The following is a 25,925-nucleotide window of genomic DNA, read 5'->3' on the forward strand; positions in this document are numbered from 1 at the left end:
AGGCTCATTAGTATTTTGAATATCTTAGAAATGGAGTAAAGCAGTAACATGGAAACACAGTCAACCTGTTTCAAAGGACATCTTACTCACATGAACAATAACTGAAAACATATGGACTTCAGCTGAAAATGTCTCAGGGATGAAAGAGCTGCATTTTACTTTGTGTTCAGATCCTCTAAGTCTTGCCAAGTTATATTTGATGGAGGTCTGTGCTACCTTTGCAAACCCTGGATCCTGGGAATAAATTCAAGCCTGTTTCAAATTATTTAGTGCAGTGAAGCAATCTGTGTGGCTGTTCTGACAAGCAGCCAGAATCCAAAGATTTTTCAACGATCCCATACCACCTTTCTCTCAGGATACCCAGCGGCTTTGACTGAAAAGCCAAGTACAGTACCTTATTAGGCTAGGTTTCAGCTAGGCAAGCATTCCTTCTGTCTAAAAGGCAGGTGACTTTCCATCTGCTTTGCTACATCACAAAGGTGCACACCTAGGCTGTACTCTGCAGCCTGATTTCTCAAAATGCAACTGAAACCTATTAAACTATTTTACGTGCCCAGTTTATAAATGGCCGTGTATGAACTAAACACATGGCTAGACCACTTTGTCTAAACTGGCCAAGGAATGCACCAGGGTATCTCTATGTTTAAACAGTAGTATCACAAAATCCAATAATAACAAGGTGACTGAGGTTGGAAGGAACCTCTGCAGATCATCTACTCCAACCTCCCTGCTCAAGCAGCACGTTGCACAGAATCGTGTCCAGGCGGCTTTTGAGTATCTCCAAAGAAGGAGACTCCACAAGCTCTCTGGGCAACCTGTTCCAGTGCTCCGTCACTCTCACAGTGAAGATTTTTCTCATGTTCAAACAGAACTTTCTATGTCTCATCCTGTACCTGTTGCCTCTTGTCCTATCGCTGGGCACCACTGAAAAGTCTAGCCCCCATCCTCTTGACACCCTGCCTTCAGGTGCTTACTCACATTGATAATCCCCCCCTCAATCTTCTCTTCTCCTGGCTGAACAATCCCAGCTCTCTCATCCTTTCCTCATATAAGAGATGCAAATACATTTCTGTAATTCTTTAATCATAACCTTTTGTCTTTAGAGCAATCTAAACTGTTAAATTATTGTTAATTACAATTTAAGGACATTATTGCTAATATAAATCTGACCTTTCATTCTGTAGACAGTATCTTGCAAAGCAATTATCTTTTTTTCAGTGCATCTAGTATTGATAAGGCAATACACTTGTTGCCTAGTTGCCTTTCTGAAAGATAGTATTAATGACAAGAAGTCTGTTTTGCAACGCTTCACCTAACACTGAATTGTTGGTCAATAAAGGCCAACAAATTAGATTTGAATTTTATAGAATTAATCTCTAACAGCTAATATTAACTGTTCTATCAGATCAGTTCCCAGCTCTCTTTTTCTGATTGCTCTGATGTTTCTGCTGTGGAAAAATATGTGACAATATCCTGAAGTGATCTTCATTTATTTATTTATTTATCTATTTTTAGTGGTAGAAGAGGTGTTTCACTCTCTGTTCTTTTTTAAATCATTTTCCCTGTGCAGTTGCAGGACTTACCCAGATTTCTTTGTATGGCTTCTGTAAAGACTCTTTGCATATTTTACAAAGAAATACCATTATTGCAGCTTTCCTTACTGGAGCTTTTCTTGTTACTGCAGTAAGTCTGTTGAAAACATGCAAAACGCAACAAAGCAATTTGCTCAAAGAAGCTAAGATTGTTAATTGTTTGGTGCAGCTAGTGAGAGATACCTGTTCAACAGGTGTATTTCTAGTATTACAATTCCCCTCCCCCCCCCACCCCCCCCCGCTTTTTCCGGGAATATTTGTAAGTTACTGTGGTCTCTTTGGATATACCAGCCCAGCTCTCTCTGGCCCAATTGCCTTGATAGGGAGAGCTGCTAAGGTGCCTTGCATGTCCAAATATATTTTATTCTAGGACTAATACTTTCTTTTTATGATTATCCAGCCTGGAAATGACATAGCAATTAGAAGAATACAGTACCTAATTCATTTGAATTAGAGATTGTTATCCATGTTTACTGACTCAAAATTTTGTTTAGTCTCCTAAAGAAGGAGATTTCAGAAATTTTGATCTATCATCTGTCATGCAAGTAATGTGGACCTAGCATTGAACAGAGGTTATGAACATGTTCAAAACTTTGCTAATCTTTTCAAAAGGGACTCTTTCAAAAAAAAGTCTCTATTGATTGTTTCCACTTTATTTACTGGATGCCCCTGCAATGAAAATATAATCTATCAAAGTGCTGAACTGAATACAGTACTGAGATAAATTCCACTATTTTTAGGTTTGCTTCATTGGGATACTTGGTGAGTAAGGTGGTACTTAGCATTACTGAAAAGTCACTCTGGAACCTTTCCTAGCTTTTAAAGAAATAATCAAATTCACTGGATCAGATTCCTTACTGCAATATTTTTTAAAAACATTTTCCTTGGACAGATCCTCTAGCATAAGAAAGCAAATCACTTGGCACTCACCTTATTAAATGGGTCAGTGAGGACATTGGATTTTATCAGTTATTTATTTCTGAAATATATATTGATGCCACTGATGCCAAAGATCAAAATCTTTTGGTATCTGTTTTGAAATTCAGCTGTTGAACACCTTGAAAGATCTTGAAGACTGTTGAAAATTCCATTTGATATTAACCTAAATGGGCACCTGGGAGAGGCAGCAGAAACCCTCCAACAACTCCCAGAGGCATTTGGGCACCTCACTTACTGTGAATTTTGAGACCTGTGGGGTTTTATCATGATCTTGATATCTGAAGTGCTTTACAAAAGAATAGTCACATACTCATGTTTCAGGCAGGAAACACATATCTGCTCTGGAATAATAAACCATTTTCTTGATGTCAGTCCCCAATTAATGAAAGTCAGAAGGTAATTATAATGGTAGTTTTTTATATGTATATTTAACTGTTTAGAAACTTTTGGCAAGGATCTCTTGGAAGAATAGAAAGAAGACTGATAGGTTGTAAAGCCTACCAAAAGATAATGTTGGGTGTATGAAAAGAAAGTCTATTCACAGGTTCATAATGTGGCTTAGTTAAATAGATTACAGGCACAACATATCATTCAGGATCAGAATAAAAATAAATAGATAAAACATCAATAATTCTGGAAGTTGTTAACATACAGCACATTAATTTGACCAACACAAATCATAATACAGACCATATTGAAATTTTGTCTGTACTTGATGAAGTGACATTTAGCATTTGTAAGCCATTGGTGTTACATAGCATAGCATGTGCAAACTATACTATCTAACCAACATAGTGCACAATCAAGTCTTATCACTACTGTCCAAAATATTTTTTCCTTAAGATTGTTCAAATTATTAGGAAGAAATTTAATAATTTCGACGAAATTGTCAACTTTTGTTTAAAATTATTTTCCATAAAATGCAAACTACCCCCACTGTATGTTGGACCTGTCTGTCTTTCATTTCTGTACCTCATTCCTGTTGACTTACCCTATATGCTCTTTGGAACAGTGATTTATTTTGTGTATCTCTAGAAGTCTGGATCCTAATAACTAATTAATTTTTATTATTTCATAAATATATTTCAGTGATTATATTATGCTAAAGCTAAGCTACCTGTTCACAAGTAGAGCACAGGTAGATTTAAATCTCATATTAAATATGGGGTTTTCTTGAAATGTTAAACAATTTAATTTCCATTTTTAAACAGAATAATGAGGAAAGTAAGAGGCCTGTGTTTTCTTTGCCATAAAAATAGATCATGGTTACACTTTTTATTCTTCCGTCACATTGTTTTGGTATTTATATTTTCTTTTTTAAGTAGTACAATAGTTCTCCCTAAATTAAGGGTTGACAGCTTAAATATATGTGATTGATAGACTTATATGACTGAGTCAGTAGCAGAATGCAAAACGTAAATGTTACTCTTTTACACTTGCACAGCTTCGCAAGTGGAGGCAGGGGAAAGGACATATTTCAATTTCGGAGAATCTGACAGATTTCTGCAGTAAAGAAATATAAGTTGGAGTCTTCCAGTACTGAAGCCAGAAACATCACTAGTAAAGCAGAATCCCAGGAAACTTCTTCACCCAACAAAGCCTCTCCAAATTTAGGTTACTCTGTGCATTATGCTTTTTGTGAATGAAAGTAAATTGATCCCAAAGAAATGGGTATGAAATAAGTATGGGTAACGTAGGGAAGTGTAAGCAAATTGCTTCTTTCCCTAGAAATTTTGGTAGTTGCAAATTGGAGTGGATGGAAAAACATGTTTATTACTCCTTGGCAGGTTCTGGAAGCAGCCTGCTAATTTCTGAAACGTAAACAAAACTAACAACAAACTGACTGTAGCATTTAGGAGAAACTGAACAAATGCAAACAGCCACAGTCTTAAGGAAGAAATTGGCCAGTGGGTCTATCTGCCCCAAAAGATATCCACAAACAACTTCCAACTTCATTGACCAAATTCCATTTGAACTTGTTTGGCTCCTACCTTGCCATAAATTCATGCTGTCCACTTGTATTTGTTCAGAGGCTCATAACTTTTTAAGATCAGGTTTGCAAGCAGGAGGGCTTGTCATGAAGACTTTTCTCAAATATGTTGAATGCTGTCAGTTCTAGACAAATAATAGAAACAGTAACAATAAATAAAATGCTATTGCTGAAGGAGAAATGCCACTTTGAGAAGTGCTGTAATAATTTTTGTAACATGCTTTATAACATCTTTGTAACATCTACCTATCTTTTCTCAATGTTACAGTTTTAAATGTTTAAACGTCTCATTTCAAAATATGTCTGTTTTTGGAAATGAGATGTTAGGATTTTGAGGGAGTTCCTAACACTTCGTTGTTTTAAATTTCACCCGTGTCACTTTAAAATTAATTAATGTGCCTAATGCAAGTAGGTCACTGGCACAGTTACGGGGGTTAAGTTTAGTAATAAAGTTGATTGGAATGCTCCACTCTGTTGAAGGCATGTCACTCCTTATCCATCCGATGTCACAGATTTGATGACATGACATGAGCTGTCCTCTTCTTACAGCAAAGCAGTTAATACCAAAATGCTAGGCATCATTCCTTTTGATAAATGAAGTAGCCCATAAAAAGTTAAGTAACTGCTCTAAGTTATGAAGATTTTCATTCTTTTAAAATCTCTCAAAAGGCCTGGAACAAACTTTGGTAGCCCATTTGACCTTTCTCCTGGCCATTACCAACAAAACAATGAAAGACATCCCTTTCTGTGTAACTGAAGGGCAAAATTACATTATTAAAGTTTTCTAATAAAGATGAAAAAATCAGCATGTAGAGCTGCTTCAGTGTAATTGACTACACAAGTTACAAGCCTACTCAAAGTAGGTATTTTATGAAAAAAGGCTGTGTTAAATAGACAGTAACTGTAGGCCACACAGCTAAGAGCTGCTTTAAAATTTGAATGAAATCCAGTTTTTAAAGACATTTCTGAACAAAATAACTCTTCCAACAAAAAACTACTCAAATGTTTGTTAAAAAAAAAATCATTCTCTGACCAAAAATGCTCAGTTGTCAAATGGTGTTTTGTGTTTCTCTTTACAAGAATATTTTCTTCTCAGAAATATCATCACCACCCACCTACTGTACAAACCACTGCATGTATAAAATTAATACATCTGTGCTTCAGCCTGTTTTGACTAAAATCAGTAGCAATATTCTGAATTCCAGATGTCAAAAAAAGATATACAGGAAGAAGTTGTAGTTTTAGAGTTTAGAATTCTTGTGGTTTTATAATGATTGATCGAATTTTCTTTCAGAAACAGAGGAAAGGGGCTGATTTACCTGATGAAAACCCAGTAAAAGGCGGCTCATTCATCAGTTTCCCTAGTTCTGCATGCTTGCTGTATCACCTTGCTTTCAGCAGGATTGAGACTGCAAGGCAGGACCCTTTGGGGCAGATGGGAGGGCATTTTTGGTCTGTTAGGAAGCAGAAGTGAGACTCCCTTTTGCTACAACATAGCAAAGACCACTTTGTTCTAGAATTAAGTGATTTGATTAATTTTCATTCATCACAGGATTGGATAGCAGCTGACTATTAGAAAGACGTTTTGATATTAAACAAAATTCCTCTTCTTGCTCATCCCTGCCTTTCAGCTGTATGCAAAACCTAAACTACTTTTGTATGTGCTTCTTAAACTCTCTGTATGGAAGAATCACAAATATTCTCTGTCTTTTTTTCATTCCAAATCTATTCAATTAAAAGTTTCAAAAGTAGTTGGAAGTGAATCTGAGGAACCAAATCTCAGGGTTTTCGAAAAAGGCATCTTTTTCTTGAAGCAACATACAACTATATTTTTGAATGCCATTATTTTCAATTTTTAGTTGTTTTTAGGTAAGTATTGTTCACATGACAACTGCCACTATAAATACAATAATAACAGAAGCTTCTTTAAAAAGTCTGCTTACTCTCATTTCTTAAAATTCCACACACAACACAAATAAACTTTAAAGTATTTCCCACCAAATATTAATTGTATGACCAAGAGGGTAGAAATTTAAGAACAAAAATCTCTTTCTAATATATGCAAAAAAAAAAGCAGGGGCAAATATATGCCAGGGAGGAGTGGGGGAGAAAACCATCAGGTAACAGATGATTTCCCTAAAGACTGACGTAAACCTGTATATCAAAAACGCTGATGTTTAAGAAAAACTCCTGAGAACGTATGAGCGAAACCGTATTTTCTCAAGCCAGTCTGTAGTTAAGCAGGACTTATTTATTCTTTTTGATGAACACTAGAAATTTGGTTTGTATGCAGTCATTACAGGAACACATGTGTAACACGTAATCTAATAGTTCCCCCCACACACAGGTGTCTAAATTAGTTCACCAGCACTTTGCTCCCTTTCCCTTGGGTGATGTGTGCTTACCTGGCAGGAGAGCTCTCTGCAGCGGACCGATGGCACCACGGGCACGCCGCAGGGAAGCAAGGCGCCGCCTCAGCGCCTGGGCAGCCCCAGCCGCTTCCAGACGGTCAGAGCCCTGGTTCCGGGCAGCGCCTGCCGCCCCGCGCCCACCGCAGCTCGCCTCAGCACCTGCGCCCAGGCAGCCCCAGCCACTTCCAGCCGGTTAGAGCTGGTTCCGGGCAGCGCCTGCTGCCCCACGCCCACCGCAGCTCGCCTCAGCGCCTGCACCCAGGCAGCCCCAGCCACTTCCAGACGGTCAGAGCTGGTTCCGGGCAGCACCTGCTGCCCCACGCCTGCCACAGCTCGCCTCAGCACCTGCACACAGGCAGCCCCAGCCACTTCCAGCCAGTCACAGCTGGTTCCGGGCAGCGCCTGCTGCCCCACGCCCACCGCAGCTCGCCTCAGCACCTGCGCCCAGGCAGCCCCAGCCACTTCCAGACGGTCACAGCTGGTTCCGGGCAGCACCTGCTGCCCCACGCCCACCGCAGCTCGCCTCAGCACCTGCGCCCAGGCAGCCCCAGCCACTTCCAGACGGTCACAGCTGGTTCTGGGCAGCACCTGCTGCCCCACGCCCACCGCAGCTCGCCTCAGCACCTGCACCCGGGCAGCCCCAGCCACTTCCAGACGGTCACAGCTGGTTCTGGGCAGCACCTGCTGCCCCACGCCCACCGCAGCTCGCCTCAGCACCTGCACCCGGGCAGCCCCAGCCACTTCCAGACGGTCACAGCTGGTTCCGGGCAGCGCCTGCTGCCCCGCGCCCACCGCAGCTCGCCTCAGCACCTGCACCCGGGCAGCCCCAGCCAGTCAGAGCTGGTTCCGGGCAGCGCCTGCCGCCCCGCGCCCGCCGCAGCTCGCCCATGCCCACATGGGCAGCGAGCTGCGGAGAGAGGCCATGGGGTGTAGGGTCTCTGGCGCTGCCATCTTCACCGAGTAATGGGGACGGGCTGCATGTAACCCACAGAGAGTGCGAGGGGAGCAGGGACCTTCCCAGAGAGCTTGGTGATGGTCTCGTTTTCCTCAAGACCTGAATCAGCGGCTGGAAGCTTGTGTTAATTGGCAAGAGATGAAGTAAAAATTGCTGGGGTCGAACCTGTTCTGCCTTTGACACCCGCTGGGATGGCGAGGGGAAAGGACAGTAACAGCAGCAGGTGCAGCCGCGGTGCTGGCCTGGAGGAGCGCTTGCCTGGCTGCAGCAGGCGGGTGCCCACGTGTGGGGCTTTTGGCCCAGGCCCTGCACGGCTGGAGGTGCCACACGCCGCGACAGCATTGGGCAGGGAGCAGGCATCCTCCGCGCTTCACGTGAAGGGTATTTGGTTACTCTTTAATGCCCAGGAAATAAATGTTTCTCAGAGAAACCAAAGACTGAGGAAAGGCATGTGTGTTACCCGTTAGCTAATGGAAAGGGACTGTGCTTGGGCCCTTATTCAGCAGACATTGCTTGTAGCTGTGTTGAAGAGGGAAAGAACAAGAGAGCTGGTCCTTCCTGATCTGCATGGTGTGGTGTGGAGTGTTATTCTGGGCAGGTCACAGAAGAGTATCAAACCTTTTGCTAGGTGACCACTGTCTGAGTGACTGGACAAAATGAACAAAAATGTTCGCTCCTGAGGGAAAGAGAAGTCCTTGGCTCTGGAGCAGCTCCTGTCCTCTCTTTTGTATGTTCCCTCATCTGAAAGAAGATTGCTGTGACTATAATTGCTGTACTGGGGTACGTAATTTTATTTTACTTCTTTTGAATAAAATATTTTAGTATGCGCAGCTGCTCCATAGCAGAAAAGGGGCGTTGGCAGTACTTTAATACAATGCCTCTCTATTTTTATGGGTATATATGCTACTCGCTGGAAAATCATCAGGACTGTGAAGCTGTTGTAAATCATCATTACTTTATTGAATTTAATTCAGCTCTGCTGAAGTTAGTGGAACTCTAAAAGCTTTAGGCCAGCGCAGGACCTGATGGTATGGGTTCACAATGATTTATACTACAGACCAGTAGTCTCCTATGTACAGCTTTGCCTTCCGTACAGTGCCTTTGGCTTCTGTTAAGGACTTGCTTCTGCCATTTGCAACTTCACTGAAAATATACTCTGAGGAAAGGTTGTGTGGATCTTTGGTAGTCGCACAAAATGATGTAACTGAATAATATGTCTCTCAAAAGAACAGTCCTTTTGTATGAGTAGAAATGTGATGATGTTGATATGTTCTAGGCCTTTTCAGTGGAAAAATGAAGTTCAACTCTTAAGACAATCCCAGTTTTTTGATTTTGTTACAAGAAAATGGAGGGGGAAAGACAAGTTCAGCAACAAAGCTATAAACAACAAGAAATGAGTAGACAATTGCTATACTTCTATCGGGTGAATGATGAATTTTAATAGAATTTTTGCAATTGCAAAATCAGAGTCTGCTTTTTTTATAACTAAACTGTGGGTGTGGCAGAAAATTTCAGTCTCAAGTTCTTTGGCTGTAAGCATATCCAAGTCAGGTACACTTATAAGACATCATGACAAACAAGAATTTGTACATTATTATATTTCTCAGCAAGCAAAATAACTTCTGTGGCTTTTTATTTAATCTATTTTACATTATTGTGTGCTGTGGCAGGGGGTTTTGCAACCTCAGTACTTTATTGCTGTATGTAATTAACTTTCTATCTGTATATTTCTGTTGGTGAAACTTGTTATTTCTTGTTTTTTTGAGTTAAATCATTCTGATGGCATTATTTAATAGCATGATATATGTAGTTATTCTAGTATCTAACATTTTGTGTTTAGATACTCTTCACTGTCCTCAAGTTTTTGTATCCCACTTCACTACTGTTCTTGTTTTGTTAGCCAGCTCTAGTATATCTGAGTATCTTACCTCTAGGTTTTTGATTATACACTAATGCAGGATGTTTTATCTACTTAAGAGTAATAATTTTGTCTACCACCTGAGTGACTTAATTCATTAATACAGTCACCAATCTACTATCTGCCAATTTGCTGCAATCCTGGTCTTGGTTTTGTGGCATTGACTTCATTTGATCCATCATTCCATCCCTTTAAGTGGAAATGAGTACCCTGATAGCAGCATAGAGATTTTTTTTTTTTTGATTTTTTTTTTCTTTTTAGTTTCTCCATCTCTTATTTATCTGGTGTGATATGTAGTGTGGTGAGTTGCAGACAGTTGCAGACAGTTATCAGTGTGCATTCTATACTGTGAAAAGCTGGGCCTGGGCTCATCCCCTCTGGCTGTTAGGTTTTCTGTTGATAATGCACTAATTTTTATTCTTCTCACAATATAATAGCTTGTGGATTTCTCAGTGATGTGGTATTTTGTATTTGAATTTCACTAATAAGCATCTTTACACTTTGCTGCATGTACATTAGGATCCATTCACTAATTCCTGTGCTTCTGGAATGCTGTGACTTCTGGGAATGTTATGTATGTAAATACAATATTACTTCTGTAATAGAGGTGTTACTTCAAATTATTAAGACTAATTACTATCAAATAATGAAATTAGGACATCAGTTCCCAGATTTTGCTCTGGGTGAGCCCACCTTTCTTTTTTCTTTTCTTTTTTTTTTTTCTTTTTTTTTTCTAGAGAAAATAAAGTGCTGCTGGTATTTAGTAGTTACTCATTCTTCTGCCTTTCCATTTTCTAGAAACAGTCACATCAGATCTAGGACTCTAATTAAGCCCTGAAGTTATGTCCTGGACTACTTTAATCAATGTAATGATCATCATCTTAAGTAGTTTGCTTCTTGTTAACCCTTCAGTCTCAACCATGTAAACCCTGCGCTATCCTACAGTAAGTAAAATATCTCTGTGCTACATGCCAAATAATTATATTACCACTTATGGCTTACCGTTTCTGTCATTGTCTCTGATTTAATCTTGGCTAAATTTAGCTCATCCATTGCCATATTAGAGATTATCATTTATACAGCAAGTTCATCCTGTATTATGGCATTTTCCCAAAACACTAGGCATGAAAGTCTGAAATTCCTACTTGGAGCCACACAGGTTAAGTGAATTCTGAATTTGTATATCCCTTTACATTTAACTTCATAAATCTATGAAAAAAGAAGATATGTCAATACACAAATGAATGCAATGACATACTGATGCTTAGTTATTTTCATGCTGGCTACTTATAAAAGTGAAGTTCCAGTGCTGGTTTTGTACCTGGATATTCTTTGGATATGTAGACTGGGAATATGAAGTAGCAGGAGGTGACAGCAGCAATATCAATGCTGCTGTATAGTATAGATTGTTGTGCCATGTTGTGGGTTTCAATAAATTTAAATACATGTTAAAAATTGGAAAGATTTAAGAAGAGCATCACAAGGATGATTCCAGGTCTGAAAAAAATGCCTTTACAATTACACACTTAAAGGTGAAGAGATGATGTGGTTGTTGCCAATTGGCAGCTATGTGGGAAAGATTTCCGATGGTATCATTATACTTCAATCAAAGGCATACCAAGAGCTAATGGCAGAAGCAAACAGTTTTTTACCCTAAAAAAAAAATTGAGAGTACTCCTGTGAGAAATGTCAAATAATCTATCTAAGGGCATCTGATATTGTCGTATATGTTTTATTTATTTTTTAAAAATCAAGATAGAATTTCTTTTTAAGCAAGCCTAGTTTCCTCTGACTTTGCTTTTCAAGATTGAATTCTGGATTTGTAAGAAAAGGATAAGCTCGTGTTGCAGTTTTTCAAGTGGAAGTACTAACAGAGTCTCTCTGCTTACTTAATTTCATGATGTTGGTGGAAACGTGTTATCATTTTGACCTTCGTCTTTGTCAGTGCAATTGAAATAAGCCAACCAGTTTCAAAGCAGTTCATGGTAGACAGGCTTATAAATAAAAACATATCTGGTGAAATAAGCTTACTTTTTTAAGAAAACAAGTTAAAGAATATGCTACTGCTTAAGCAGGTTTATTTTCAATATGTAACGTTTTCAGGTGCTGTGGTCAGGCAAAATTATTTCACCCTGAAAAATAATTTCAGTCTGAAAAAATAATAATTCTATTATTATAGATTTTTCACTTTTAGAACAGTAATATCTGACTCATCTTCAGATTTTAAATCCTCAGATTTTGAGTTTTTAAAAACTGTGTAAATGAGCATTTCATTGGCAGGTTTTATGGCGAAGATCTTTCCGTTTTGTTTGAATATGTAGTAAATAATTATCTTGAAATGATGTTGAAAAATTTTTGTTCAAAATCTAGCCTTCTGAATAGACTGATGTATTTATAGCAACTTCAGTAGTAGTCTCCATATGCTGGAATAAAATTTTATACCTACATTGTTAGAATATTTCATCAAAAAGTATAACTGTTTTTGTAAGTCTACCATATATTAGCAGATCGCCATTCATTTCTTGAGGTTATTTCAATTTGTTTGATAGATACTCTATATTTTTAACATGCTGCACTGGAGATGGGGTGTGAATATTCAAAATATGGGCCATGCTGCTTGCTTAGGATTGGTTAGATAAATCATGATTTGTAGTTGTTTGTTTGTGGCTTTGTTCTACATTAAAGAATTTCTATAAGACATTTGTATTCAGAGGGATGGTTGGTCTCCGATTAATGTGACTGTGAAATTTCATTTCCTTTCTTGATCATAAGCATGGCCAAAGTTGAGTTTATTTTCGTTGTCTTATTCATAAGACGTATTGTCTTTTCTTAATAATGTCATAACACTAGCCTTATTGAATCCAAATGGAGCAGGTGCATTTTCACTTAACGACGCTGTGAGAAGCAGAGATTGATTTTTCAGGAAAGTGATCGACATTTCTAGTGATTGGTTAATATCCACTACAGCAGCTCCATAAAAGTTCTGAAACTCCTGTTAGTCAAAAGAAATGACTGATATGCAAATAGTTTCCTGTAGACTCCAGCAGGGCTGTGATTCAAACATCAGTTATGGATCTGCTAAAAGGCATTTCTTTGCAGCGTCTCTGAGATATACAAAGCCACTACCCAGAGATCCTTCAAATTTTAAATCCTAATACCTGGGGAGAAAACACGCAGTCTGAACAGATTTCCAATATGATATTTTATTAACAAGATTAAATGAGTAAGATAAATTATACATATAAATCAAATGGAGAACAAAGTATGATACTATGAAATCAGCACATTAATCAGTTTATCAGATTGGTTTATTTGATATGAGCAATGATCTTCATTTTCTTTTGTGTATTGTATGACAAAGAATGCTTCTCCCTTCCCTACTGTGTAAAAAAAAAAAAAAAAAAAAAAAAAAAAAAAGTTTCAGATCGTATCATTCCTTCTTTTTCTGTTACAGAATAACTGATATTGTGAATAAGGCAAGAACATTAGTGAAAACCTACTTGAATGTGGGAATGTTTGATATTTCCCAACAAAATATTTTCAGGAAAGCTACACCAAAAGCTAGTGAGATAAAGCATTCATGATGGTTCGGAAATTCCTATTCAATGCATACCATTTTGACAGTAAGCATCTGTCAAAAGTAGTACTTTGTAGATAGCTGATCTACAAAGTACTACACGAAAGTACTACACCTCAGGTAAACATAGCTTAGATTGAGTGCTAGTCTGAATTTTAGAAAGATAGAACAATGCTGGTTGGAAGCAACATTTGTAGCACACCTAATCCAACCCATTGCTCAGAGCAGGGCCAGATTTGATTTTTGATTAGGTTACTTGATCAGATCACAAACTTGTTTCAGTTGTCCCATGTGACAGGCCAAGAGGCAATAGGCAGAAATTGAAGCACAGGAAGTTCCGCCTGAACGTGAGGGGGAATTTCTTCCCTGTGAGAGTGACGGAGCACTGGGAAAGGTTGCCCAGATTGGTGGTGGAGTCTCCTTCTCTGGAGATCTTCAAGGCCTGCCTGAATGCAACCCTGTCTAGCATGCTCTAGGTGACCCTGCTGAGCAGGGAGGTTGGACTAGATGATCTCCAGAGGTCCCTCCCAACCTTCCTGATTCTGCGATTCTGTGATACTTAGTATTATGGGTTTACAGCGGTTTCAGTGATAGAATAAGGTGGCTCAAATGACATTAAGCAAGCAGGGGCAATAAGGACATAGATCAACTAGAGATCTTCCGAAAGGTACCAACAAGAGTGATTGGGGGTGGGTATGAGTGTATATTGGAAGAATTTGGTTTTGGCTTGATTAGCCTAGATAATCAAGCAATAATGCTTTTAGATGAGCAATTTGGATGTGACGAGGTGTCATATTTGCACAGACTACTAATGTGTACTCATTATGGTGCTTTAAAAAGGAAAACAAGAGGTCCCATAATACTACACTGTAGATGATTACTTCTCAAAAGAAAGTGTGTCATCTATACTCTAGGCAAAAAAGAACAATCTTTTTTTTTGTTCAAAAGGAAAGTTCTCTTCCTCAGCAAATAGGGACTAGTGTGAGTTACCAAACCTAGGAGAATGCAGTAACTTATGAATGGTTATTGCAATACTTATAGAAGCTTTTTGCCCTGCTACCAGGCCCACAATAGGCGATTTTATCATCAGGTAACAAACAGGGAGTGTCCTTACTTTTCTGCTTTGCATGTGCAATCTCTATCCTTCCATCCTGTGAGGCACGTGAGTTTAAAGAGCTTTTCTCTCAAAGTGTAAACATTTCTGTGTGGTATAAGAAATTATTTAGGCAAAATACTCCTAATGAATGAAAGAAATCCTAACATGGAAGAATGATGTCAGCTGTTTCACAGATTGTCCAGACTTCTAAAGTTTTGATATATAGCACATCCTGTCTTGTCCAAGTGGTAAACTCTGTCCGTAATTGTGAGGAATCCCAATAAAAGTTACTGTGTGGTATGAATATTTTGGTTAGGAAATGTGATTTTAAAATCTAGCGGTTTTGTAATGGCTATTCTGTGCATCTGCAGTCTGAAAGTTAAGTTTGAAATACCATGCACTTATATAATCCATAGGTTTTCAAAACACATTGGCATTAATTAAACAGAATGGCCTGATAAATTACATGTGAAAGCCCCATAATCTTTGTTGTTATTTATCTTTTCTTAGAATAACTTATTGGAGGTCTTAAAGCTACCTCCTATTAACCAATAAGGAAATTTGAAAGACAAAATATTTTTGCACTTCTTGAATGCTAAAAAGTACTTAGCATTACATCACCCTATTAAAATAAGTGTCTTGATGACTTACCTTGACTGTAGAGAGCTGCAAATTATTGCAAAACAAGCTCCAGATTTCATAGAATCATAGAATCAGTAAGGTTGGAAGGGACCTCTGGAGATCATCTAGTCCAACCTCCCTGCTCAGGCAGGGTCACCTAGAGCATGTTAGACAGGGTTGCATCCAGGTTGGCCTTGGAGATCTCCAGAGAAGGAGACTCCACAGCCTCTCTGGGCAACCTATTCCAGTGCACTGTCACTCTCACAGTGAAGAAATTTCTTTCCTCTAGTCCACTTTCACACACAACAGTGAAGATACTCCCTAGAGAACATAGCCACAAGAAGACCTATTTAAAGTAAGGGAATGTGCTTGTGTTTTGTGACTTACCTTTTTTTTTTTCTTAAATGTATTTAAAGTAACTCTTTGGACGGTGAATTTTGTTCTTAACTATTGTAACTCAAAGAGTTCCAGCCGATTCAAAAAGCTACTTTGTATGCTTATTTGGGATATGTTTCTTTTTAGAGTTCTTCAGTATGAAGCTTCTTTTGGATGTTTTCAAACTGCACTCGTTTGTGTATCTTAAAATAGGAAAATGTAGGCTGATCACAAGTTGACAGTATTATCTGTGTATTTGGCATCAATATTAGTGAGCTTCTGTCATTTGGCAATCATTTCCATAGTATACCATATGGTAAAGAAAATGTTTTCATTCACCCACATATGACTAATGTTTTATTGATAGCCTTGTACTGTGTGCAATCTTACCCCACAATGGGTTGGTTAAGCTTGAAAATTGAGAACCTGAAGACATGTGTACACTTCTGTCAAGCAGAAGAGTCTACCTTTCGGAATGAATGTCTTGTGTAAGTGTAGAATTTCCATGCATTTCTTGGGTTAAGATAGCTGATTTACAAGGCCTTAGTTCAGTACTGCTCTTCCTGCTGTCTCTGTCGAGGCTGAAGAAGAAATTGCTCAACCTTTTATTCTGCACTATTGAGTCTCCATGCTTAGATGATGAAAATGACTTATACCTCATGGTGTTCAGTATACATTACTGCACATGTAGCATGTTTTCCTTTCCATTGTGATGGAGGAACACAGTGAAGTCAAATCCTCTTAGACAGGAGAAAACCCAGAGAAGTGATACGAATGCCTCATGTCAGAGAGGTAGAATTGCAGCTTATGTTTCAAAAATAGGTACCCATGCATTCATCCTCTCCTTTGAGTGTTATGTTACATGCGTTATCTGATGTCTAATATGAGCTAGGCTTGTTCTACAGCCTTGTTATGTCAAATCTATGGAAATTAGTGTCGGTATGTTCTGATGCTCATAGAACTACTTGTTTTAAAGCTCACAGATGCTAGCTCAGAAGATAGTACATCAGCATTGTTCCAATTGTTGAAGTATGGGAAGTAATCTGTAGAGTATTTTACTAAGCAGTTCAGTATGTAGTCACATAATAGACTATGCAGAAAATGGAAAATGTGTATTATGGAGATTTCAATGTTTGCTTTCATTCCTTTGACAAAACATACTACTGCCGTGGATTCTGAAGTTATTTGTGAGAGATGCATATTTAAAAGGAAATTTGAGTTGATTTCATTACAGGAAGAATTTGTGTATTTAGTATTTGAAAATATTAAACACTATGGATGATGCTAATCTAAGTCTAATCTAAGTGCTAGCCTGAGGGTACTTTGGAAGAGAGTGAAGCAAAGTAGACGTTTTTGTTGTCAATTAGGTAGAAATACTTGAACGCTTTCAGAAATATCTATCTCAAAAGTGAACAAATGTGTATATAGAAATTACACCCAGAGTCTAAGAAATTTCTCCCAAAGTCTGAGAAATACCACTGACAAGCACATAAACACATTCATAAACATTCTGTCTCAAATACTGGAAAACATAATTAGTAAATGATTTGGCAAATGTCTGACCAGCTGTAATAATTTTGCATGTCTCTTACAGTAAGTCCCAAGTTTCACTTCAGACTACAAGTTTCCAAGATAGAGTGCAGATCCGTCAGATCAGTCTATTTTCTCAGTCATTGCAACAAGCATTCTGTGAAAAGGGAAGAAGATGAAATACTCTTCTTAGAGAGCAGCTGAATGGAAGTCACATGAGGGAAATGGCTGTTTAGTTGAATGCAACCTTGGAAGGGAGAAGTGTGGAGAAAACTGAGAGCGCAGTCTTCAGAAGTCATTTATGTAGGATAGATGTTGGTGTGTTTGTCGTTTCTGCACTTTTTTAGTGAAAATTTCTGCATGTTGTAATCTCTTGTCCTACAGCGGTTGTGATAAGGTTATATTGATGTGTCATACATCTAGGTAACTATTTGTGATCAGGTTGAGCCAACTCATTTTTCAGACCAGATTTCCTATACGCAAAGGATATGGATCTCTGCTTGGAACTCCAATAATTTGCAAAGGAGGCAAAGGGTTTGATGATGACATCTGAAAAGTAGGAGATGCTTGAATCGAAAATTAGCGTTGTTTGAGAATACTTACACTTGTCATTGAATCCTAAGTGTCCTCTGTCAGCTGTTCTTGAGAAGGGGGAAAGAGATAATGGAAATTTGGTAATTGGCTGGGAATCTTGAGGCTGGGCAACAGAAAACATGTCTACTGCAGTCCTGTTAAGGACTGACTTCAGTAGGTTCCATTGACCACTTCCTCTTTAGCTTTACAGACAGCATGAGTCTGCACATTAAAACATTAGTCAGAGGAGTAGTGTGCCCAACAAGCATATAGAGTCGGTAGTAGAAAGGAAAGCTTGACCATCCTTGAGCGTGTGGATTGGGAAAATATAATCCTAGGATCAGGAACAGAGTGCTATTTTATGTTTGGCTGTAGGATGAATTGATTGGCTTCCCAGTATTCCAACTGGCAGAGAATGCACCAGTTGCTCGGCATTTTATTAGGAACTTTTTGTTGTTAATTATGCAGAAGACAGAAAATGTCTGCTGAAGCTGAGATATTGCCACAGGTGAAATATCAGTGAAGAAATTCTGACTAATAACACTGGGCTACTCTGGTACTTCCGGGGGGGGGGGGGGGGAAGGGAAGCTGAGGATACAGTGTTCAGAGACACATTTTTGACATTAATGACAAAAGAGCTTAGCGCATGATGGTAAAAATAATATTCAAAAGCTACAAGACGTGACAAATTTACTGAAAGTGTATTTGGAATGTCAAGTTTTGCTGCTGCTAAGCTTTAATAGCACTAACGGCAGGGAGGATACAGGTCTAGAAAGGTTCTAAAAGAAATTGTTGAATATATTTGAATGTAGGATGGTAATAGTGGGAGATGTGGGATGGCTCCTCTTGCAACTGTTTGCTAGTGTAAGCAACAGAGACTTAAGAGTTGAAATCTGTCAAGAAATGCATTTCTAGATACACAGTATTTCCTTGGAAACTAGTTATTTGGAAATATTTCCAGCAATATTTCATGATACTAGATATTCAACTTGTACTTTCAGAAAGTTTCTACAGGCTTGATACCAATAGATGGGCATTGCATAATAAGGACAACTGAAAGTTGCATATATGCTAGCACAAAGAATTGTCTTGCTATGGAGTATGTATTTAACATTCAAAAAGTCATTACTATATTATAGTGGTAATACTGATGAGCTGTCCATACCCAAAACCTGCGAGCCAATTTTTGTCTCTTTCTTGTAGTTGAGAAACTATATATAGCATCTTGCCAAGGAAACAGTATCATGTGCCCCAAGACTAGATAGAAAAAGAATTGCCTTTTGTCTACACTAGAATTTCTTTTGGTGGCTGGAAAGAGCTAATGCAATGGGATGGAATAAAGAAGGGTAAAACATACAGCAGAAAGAATGCTTCCTGCACAGGAAGTAGATACCAGGAATACTGAGAGCAGGAAAAAATCCTGTACCAGAGGATGTACTGTGTAGCAGCTGGTAAAAGCAAAAATCCTTCATGAAAACTAGTACACATTGTATCATGGGCTGGCAATTTAGAGTTGTGGAACTCATATGAAGGACTAATTAGAGCATCATATTGGCCAGATATGTGTGAACTCGTGTAAGGATTTTTCTAAATCATGCAACTATGTTATGTAACAAAGCACTGTTTATGCAATTTTGCACAAACTGACTAGAGGGATTCCTGCAAGAGATCATGACTGATCAGAGAGAAGTACAATTTTTGTCCTATCAGGCAACAGTGAAGACTAGAAATTATGTGTTAAGGTAAAGAAACCAAGAAAACAAAATTTCTAAATTGGGGACATTTTGTACTAAGTTGAAAACCAAATATAGGTGTGGCTGGTCATGTATCCATAGGTGACTGGATTATTTCTTTGGAAATTCCTCAAGGGAGGAAGAAGCTTCTGTGTGGAGCTGTTAGTGTGAATTTCAGTAATACTGTCTTAAAGCAGTTCTTGGCTTCCTGGCTTTTGACGAAGTGGTAAATTCTTTCTAATTCTTAAGGGAGGATGTATCACTGAGGTGTATGAGGGAGCAGTTTCTAGTTAGGTATGGCATACAACTACGTTGTGAAAGCAGGAAAAAGGTAGGCTCGACTCCGTGAGGAATCAGGCGTGGTGGACAGCTCCGTGCAGGAGGGAGGCAGCACGGGCTCCTGTGGACAGACAAGCAGGAGCCATGTTTTCTGGATCTGTGTACTGCAAGCAGGTGTAACTAAAAGCAAAATACTGAAGTTTGCGAGCACAGCGTGGGGCTGCACTTGGATGCCGTGCACTGCCAGTGCCCGGGGCCCGGGGCGCTGTCCATGACTTGAGCGAGGAGAACGGCGCCGTGAGAGGAAGCTGGGCCCCTGTTCGAGCCCCAGGGTTAGCAGTGGGGCGGGAGGAGAAGGGGAGGCAGTGGCGGTGCCGCGCCCCGGCGAGGGCCGTGCCTCCCGTCGGCGGGCGCCAGCGGCAGCCCGGGGCTGCGGCGGGTGCGGCGCCCCGGGGCCGGCCGGGCCGGGCCGCGCGGCGCCGCTCGCCGGCGGCGGCCCGGGCCCTGCGGCCCTGCCGAGGCTGCGCGAGGGCGGGCCGCGGCGGCCGCGCTCCCGCCGCCCCGGGGGTCCCTCGGGCGGCGGCGCGGCGGCGGCGGGCGCGCGGCCCGCGCGGAGCGCTCCGCCGGGCGCCGCCGCGGTGCGCGCAGTCCCCTCCTTGCCGCGCCTTCCCGCTCCGCCGCCAGTCGCCAGGACGAGTTGCTAAGGAAACGGCTGCGTGGCAACGGGCTCTCAGCCTGGGGGCCGTCTGCCGCCGCGGAGCCTGACGCCGCCGCGGCGCGCAGAGCCGGGCGCGCTGCCCTCCTCGCTAGATGGTGCGGCAGCCACCCGAGAGGAGGCACGCTCCGGGCTCGGCCGCCGACCGCGGGCAGCAGCGAGGGGCCGCCGCCGCCGGGGGCAGCGCTCGGCCGCCGCCGCCTGGCTGAGGGGGAGCGCGGAGCGGGCGCGGGCGCGGAGCGGCGCGGCATGGACATGATGCTGCTGGTGCAGGGCGCTTGCTGCTCCAACCAGTGGCTGGCGGCGGTGCTCCTCAGCCTCTGCTGCCTGCTGCCCTCCTGCCTGCCCGGTGGGCAGAGCGCCGACTTCCCTGGGTCGGCCGTGGACAACCTGGTCGTCAGGAAGGGGGACACAGCGGTGCTTAGGTAGGAGACCGAGCCGCTTCCGCGCCGGGGCTGGCGGGGCGGGCGGCGCGGCGCGGGGCCGGGGCGCAGGTGGCCGCGGGGCGCCCCGGCCCCCCGCCGTGTCCCGGCCATCCCCCCTGCCCGCGTTCATTGCCTGTGGAAACAAGTTTGCGGCTCCTGGCGAAGCTCCCCGCTTCGTTCACTGCAGCCCCTCAGTGATCAGCTGCATCGCTGCTGTCTTCGAAGACAGCGGGGCAGCCGGACAAGTATTTTCTTTCGGAAAAAGGGGGACAGGCTGACGCTCTTCTGCTCTCCGACTTTAGCAATTCCTCGAAAACTGCCCCCGTCAGATATGCAGACATCTATTGCTGTGTTCTTAGTCACGGTTCAGGTCATCAGAGAGAAGTTGTATCACCTAAATGTGCTTTTTGTCTATCTTTTTGAACATTAGAGGCAGATATCTTCGAATAACAACTACGGATCAGTGTGCATCTGTAGTTGAGTTCGCTGGGTGTGGTATATGTTTACCTTTTTACTAGGGTAATCTTTAAGGAGCTTTGATATGTGATGGAAGTAATTTCCAATTTTAAGTGTTTTATATTTAGTAAAATAGTTTAAAACCACAAGCTATTGCATTTATGAATTCCAGTATAATGATCGATGGTGAAATAATGTTTGAAGTCTGTAACAGAAAGCAGGCATACTGTTAACAGGGGAATTAATGTTTTGCGATAACAATTATATAGCTGAAAAAGGTGTATATACTTGTTTTTGGAATAATAACTTTGTTTATAGAAGTTTGGCAGTCGATGTTGCTGGATAAAATGATGTAGTTTTGGGCTTGCAGCACTGGTTACGGACTCTGTAATCCAAACATCACTGTCAGGATACTGCTCAGTTGAAATATGGTGCTAAACATTGTTCAGTTATAAGTATTTGTGTTGTTATCTTTACATAATTATTTTTTGATGACTAACCTTGAAAAGCTAGCTTTATGCCATTAAGAGATTATATGCTTAGCTCTGTTATTACTTCTCTTAATGAAGCTTGCTCTCCGTATGGTTACAATATCTTTTTCAGTCTAGTTGACTGGAGTGAAATTTGTTTACCAGTAGCAGTATACCATACTTAATCTACTTGAATCCTTCTTTTTGATTTCAACTCATTAATCCTTTGGCTTATTTTGAATTTTTTCAATTCTAACTTTTTATTTGTATATTGCACTTCTGCCATGATACTGGATGTTGCTCTAGTTTAAGAAAAATATATTTTCTCATTATTAGGAATATGATTGCAGTAGGCTGAACCTTCTTTTGTGTGACAAATCTCTAATTTAATAGGCAGTAGTTTTAAGCTACATAGTATCTGGCTGTATTACCTTTCTTCAGGGTGTCACTTAAGTCCACAGATTATAAAGTATTTTAGTCATACAATTTTTAATGATTCTAAAATCTGCAGTCAAATATTACCTGAAGTATTTTCAATAAAAATTTGGAATTATTTTAGAGAAAGTCAGTTTGCTTCTGGTGTAGTAGCTGTTGCAAATACAGTAGATGTCTATGTAGGGCAGCTGACAAAATTTTCATGTATATCTTGGTTATACTCTCTATTTTCAGATGTCTTAAAGTCGTCATGCTTTCTGTCTGTAGAACTGGAGAATCAAAGGACATATAGTAATAAAATGTGTCTTATTTATTCTGCTTCAGATTTAAAGGTTGCTCAGAAGGTAACTTGATGAGTTAGGAGATAGATCTTCAGCCAGTGCTGAGTGTTATCTTGAACTAAGACGTGTGTGTGCATGTATGTGCGTACACATGTGCGCACACATATTTAGAACCACTTTTCTCAAAAATTATACAAATACTCTAAAGGTTACCTCTTGCTGGGTTTCAGCTATAGAGTAGCTAGAATATATTTGATTTTCTGGGCCTAAAATTGTGTTTGAAACTCTGTCTCTCTGCAGCTGGGTAGGTTACATAAAGGAAATTTGAATTTTAAGATTAAAAGATTACTTTTGGCTCAGAACTGAGGGAGTGTATCTGTTTTGGAAAACAAGGGGCTGTTAAAGGGAACATAAACATCATTACTTAACTGCAGAATGAAGCAGTTACATGTTGAAATAACACATATCTCATTTTCTCATTCTTTGGTCTCTATGATGTAAATGATTAACTTTTGTTTTTCCCCTTTTTCACACTTTTTGTGGGCTTTCTTTCAAATACGAGTATGTTTTGTTTTCAGCTAATAAAATTATTTGAAAGGAGAAATGTAGGATCACTATAGGAAAGCATTTTCAGAAGAGTATACAGATGATAGGTAGAGCTGTTTATCTTCTCCTTTCCTCCTGAAATTTTTCTCATCTGATATTTGTATTATAAATATTTTCAAATATATGTGAAAGGAATTACTGGTATCTTAAATATTGAAAGCTGACAATTTTAAATACGAATTCCAGTGAGCTGGATAAAGCAGTTATTTGGGCATTAGAGAAAGGAGTTCTTTCTTTGAGCTCCCTAGATCTCTGTATTTAGATCTTCTCAGTGTCTGTACATGGCAGCATTCAAAGTTGGCTGTGTATAGTAGTACCCTGCCTCTTTGTGCAAGATGGCCATCAATTCCTTTCTGTTGGCACACGTTGATTCCCTCCATACCGCCAGACTCTGCCAGTTTTCTCTCTCCTCCAAGAAAGACATTTTCAAAAAGTTTACTCCTTATTTGTGTGTTAAAATCGGAAAACATTGTGCTTAAACCATTTAGCATTTATTTTTTAGTAATAGAAGATAGGTTGTGGGAGTCATTCACATAACTGAGTCAGCGTTTTCTAGGCTGAAAAAACATTACACTGGTTTATGGTGCATGTGCATGTTTACTAGTATCCGAATGACTGGGCATTGAAGGCACTTCACAACTGCTTGCTCTTAGCACATCCCTGCCCTAGTTCTTAGGACTGTGGCATTGGTTTTACTTAGCTGTTAAGCTAAATTGCACATACATAAACACTTTGCAGTCTGCAATGAGTGTGAATAAATGAAGTTACCTGTGCTGAACAGAATAAATTTTACTTGCAAGTCTTGTTTTGAGACAAGATGTTATTGAAAAAAATAAATAGTATATTTCAATGAACAACATGGCAGGCAGAGTACCCGAGTTCGTCACAACTGTCATATTAAATTTTTATCTTCTTTGTTAAATAAAATGAGGACTGAAGTCCTCTTTAGTGCTGACATTTTCAAATAAAAGCCTCTAACATGATGTAGTGTGGATTCCCTGTTTTTTTCAAATTGTTAATTCATATTAGAGTGTATTTAATCAATATTGCATCAAACACACATAGTATTTTTCTAATACTATGCTGTGAAGCAAAGCTCTTAATATTACTCCCTGTAGAGTATATTTGAATTGGCTGTACGTTTTACAAGACCTTCCCATTTTGTATTTATCTCAAAAGAATGTAATAACTGCATTTCCAGTTCATACAACCTGGAGCATGCTGTGGTTGGGCCTATTCTTGATATTCTTTGAATGACATGGCCTATGTAGTATTAAAATACCTCTAATTATAGCCAATGATGGTTAACTTTTACAAAAGGAATAGTGCACAGCACTTTTAATCTGTAAATGTACTTATCTAATAAATAGTTTGAAAAAATGTTAGAGGATACAAATATATTGTTTAACACACTGGTTTTTTGTTGGAAACAGTCTTATAATTTTTTACAGAAAAACTCTCATTAATCAAGATGTTCTTTCTGATAGTGAGTTGTTTCTATGTTCTCAGTAATTAAAAAATGACTCTCTCTGATTTTCTTCAATCAGTGGTTGATCCATGCTGTCCCTACAGTATTTGTATCATTTTTTTTGAAATTACAAGAAATTATATCACTATTGCAGTTATTTTGTATGAGAAAATAATTTTAGAAATAAACATTTTCTAGAGTAAAAATCTGTCCTACATTTTTCTTTCTAGATTCTTCCCAGGTGATCAGTAAGACTTAATGAGAACACATGAGGAGAGAAGAAGATATAGAAGTATTTATTATTATTTAAAAAATAGGTTGCTAAATTGCTAAAAATACGGGAAACATTCTGTATTTTTCAGAACTGTGGTTCTCTAGTGACTCTGTAAAGACATTGTATTATCAGAGCAATCGACATAGGTTTGTAATGTACCTGCAACATTTTGACAGCAGAAGAGGCACTGCTAGAACATGAACATTTTAAGAACAACAACAAATTAAAAACAGTTCATGAAGTTAAGATTATCTGTGGGGAGCAGACATGGATAATCTGTTTCTTATATTTCCTGTCTCCTGAGTGGTGTTTATACTTGAGGATTTGTTCTGGGAATAAGGAAGCCACCTTCACTGTGGCTAACTGCTGGTCTGTCCCCTTCCTTCTGGTAGTGCTTTGGGTGTAGCAAGGAGGACAGCTGGAGAGCTGATAATCAGTCTGGTAACAAAAGGCTATTCTACCCAGGAGAAGTAAAAGAGAATTTCTCTTTGAATTTCTATAAGGATGATAGTCTAGTCTATGGCCGTTTTGTATATGTGGCCCTCGTGCCTTTATATATCCAAGAAAACTGTTTCTTAACAGTCCCTACAGACCTTTTCTGTGATTTGTAAACAAAATCCCCTTGAAATATCTCAGTATACAAAGCTGCAGGTGATCAATGCAACTTTCTCTAGCAAGCAGTCTCTTCTCCTGCATGCTACCTTTCTATAGTTTGAATAACAACAGCTAATATACCTGATAGTACTTTTATATTTTGCATAATCACAGTAAATTGAGTTTTAGAACTTACCACATTTTAAAAATAAGTAAAAAAAAAAAAAAAAAAAAAAAAAATCCTGCTATGTGATTATGGAGTAACTAATGAAATGTATGCCCTAGAATATAAAATAACTTGATGTGAAATTTTCACTGCAGAGTTAGATATCTAAGTGGACTCTTTTGGATCAAGATTCCCAAAGTGTTTAAGTGAAGAGTAGCAGTGATGAAAGCTGTAAAACAGATAATTCACTTCAGTTACGGTTGTAGAGCAAAGCAGTTAAATGCCTGGGCCTTGTTTAGGCTGCAGCTTCTAGCAGTGCTTTCCTCTTCCACTATTGCCTGTGCACCACTGGGAATTACAGGTGGAAAACTCTCTCTCTCTCAGTGCATGATGCTAAGTTTGTTGTGCAAGTGAAGTGTTTCTTTGTTTCTAACGAATGGATAGAG

The 25,925-nt window shown here is 39.7% G+C and overlaps 1 protein-coding gene across 1 annotated transcript in view; it reads left to right on the top strand.

Annotated features, from left to right (window-relative positions):
• The first annotated feature begins 20,553 nt into the window (after positions 1-20,553).
• Positions 20,554-25,925, top strand: part of NEGR1 (neuronal growth regulator 1) — a 293,574-nt gene continuing 288,202 nt past the window's right edge. The window contains exon 1 of the mRNA XM_062581060.1: positions 20,554-20,729. Within this exon, the coding sequence (XP_062437044.1) occupies positions 20,554-20,729 (176 nt within the window). The remainder of the gene's footprint in view (positions 20,730-25,925) is intronic.

The sequence above is a fragment of the Rhea pennata genome, chromosome 8 (genome assembly GCF_028389875.1).
Source record: "Rhea pennata isolate bPtePen1 chromosome 8, bPtePen1.pri, whole genome shotgun sequence".
Classification (NCBI taxonomy): Eukaryota; Metazoa; Chordata; class Aves; order Rheiformes; family Rheidae; genus Rhea; species Rhea pennata.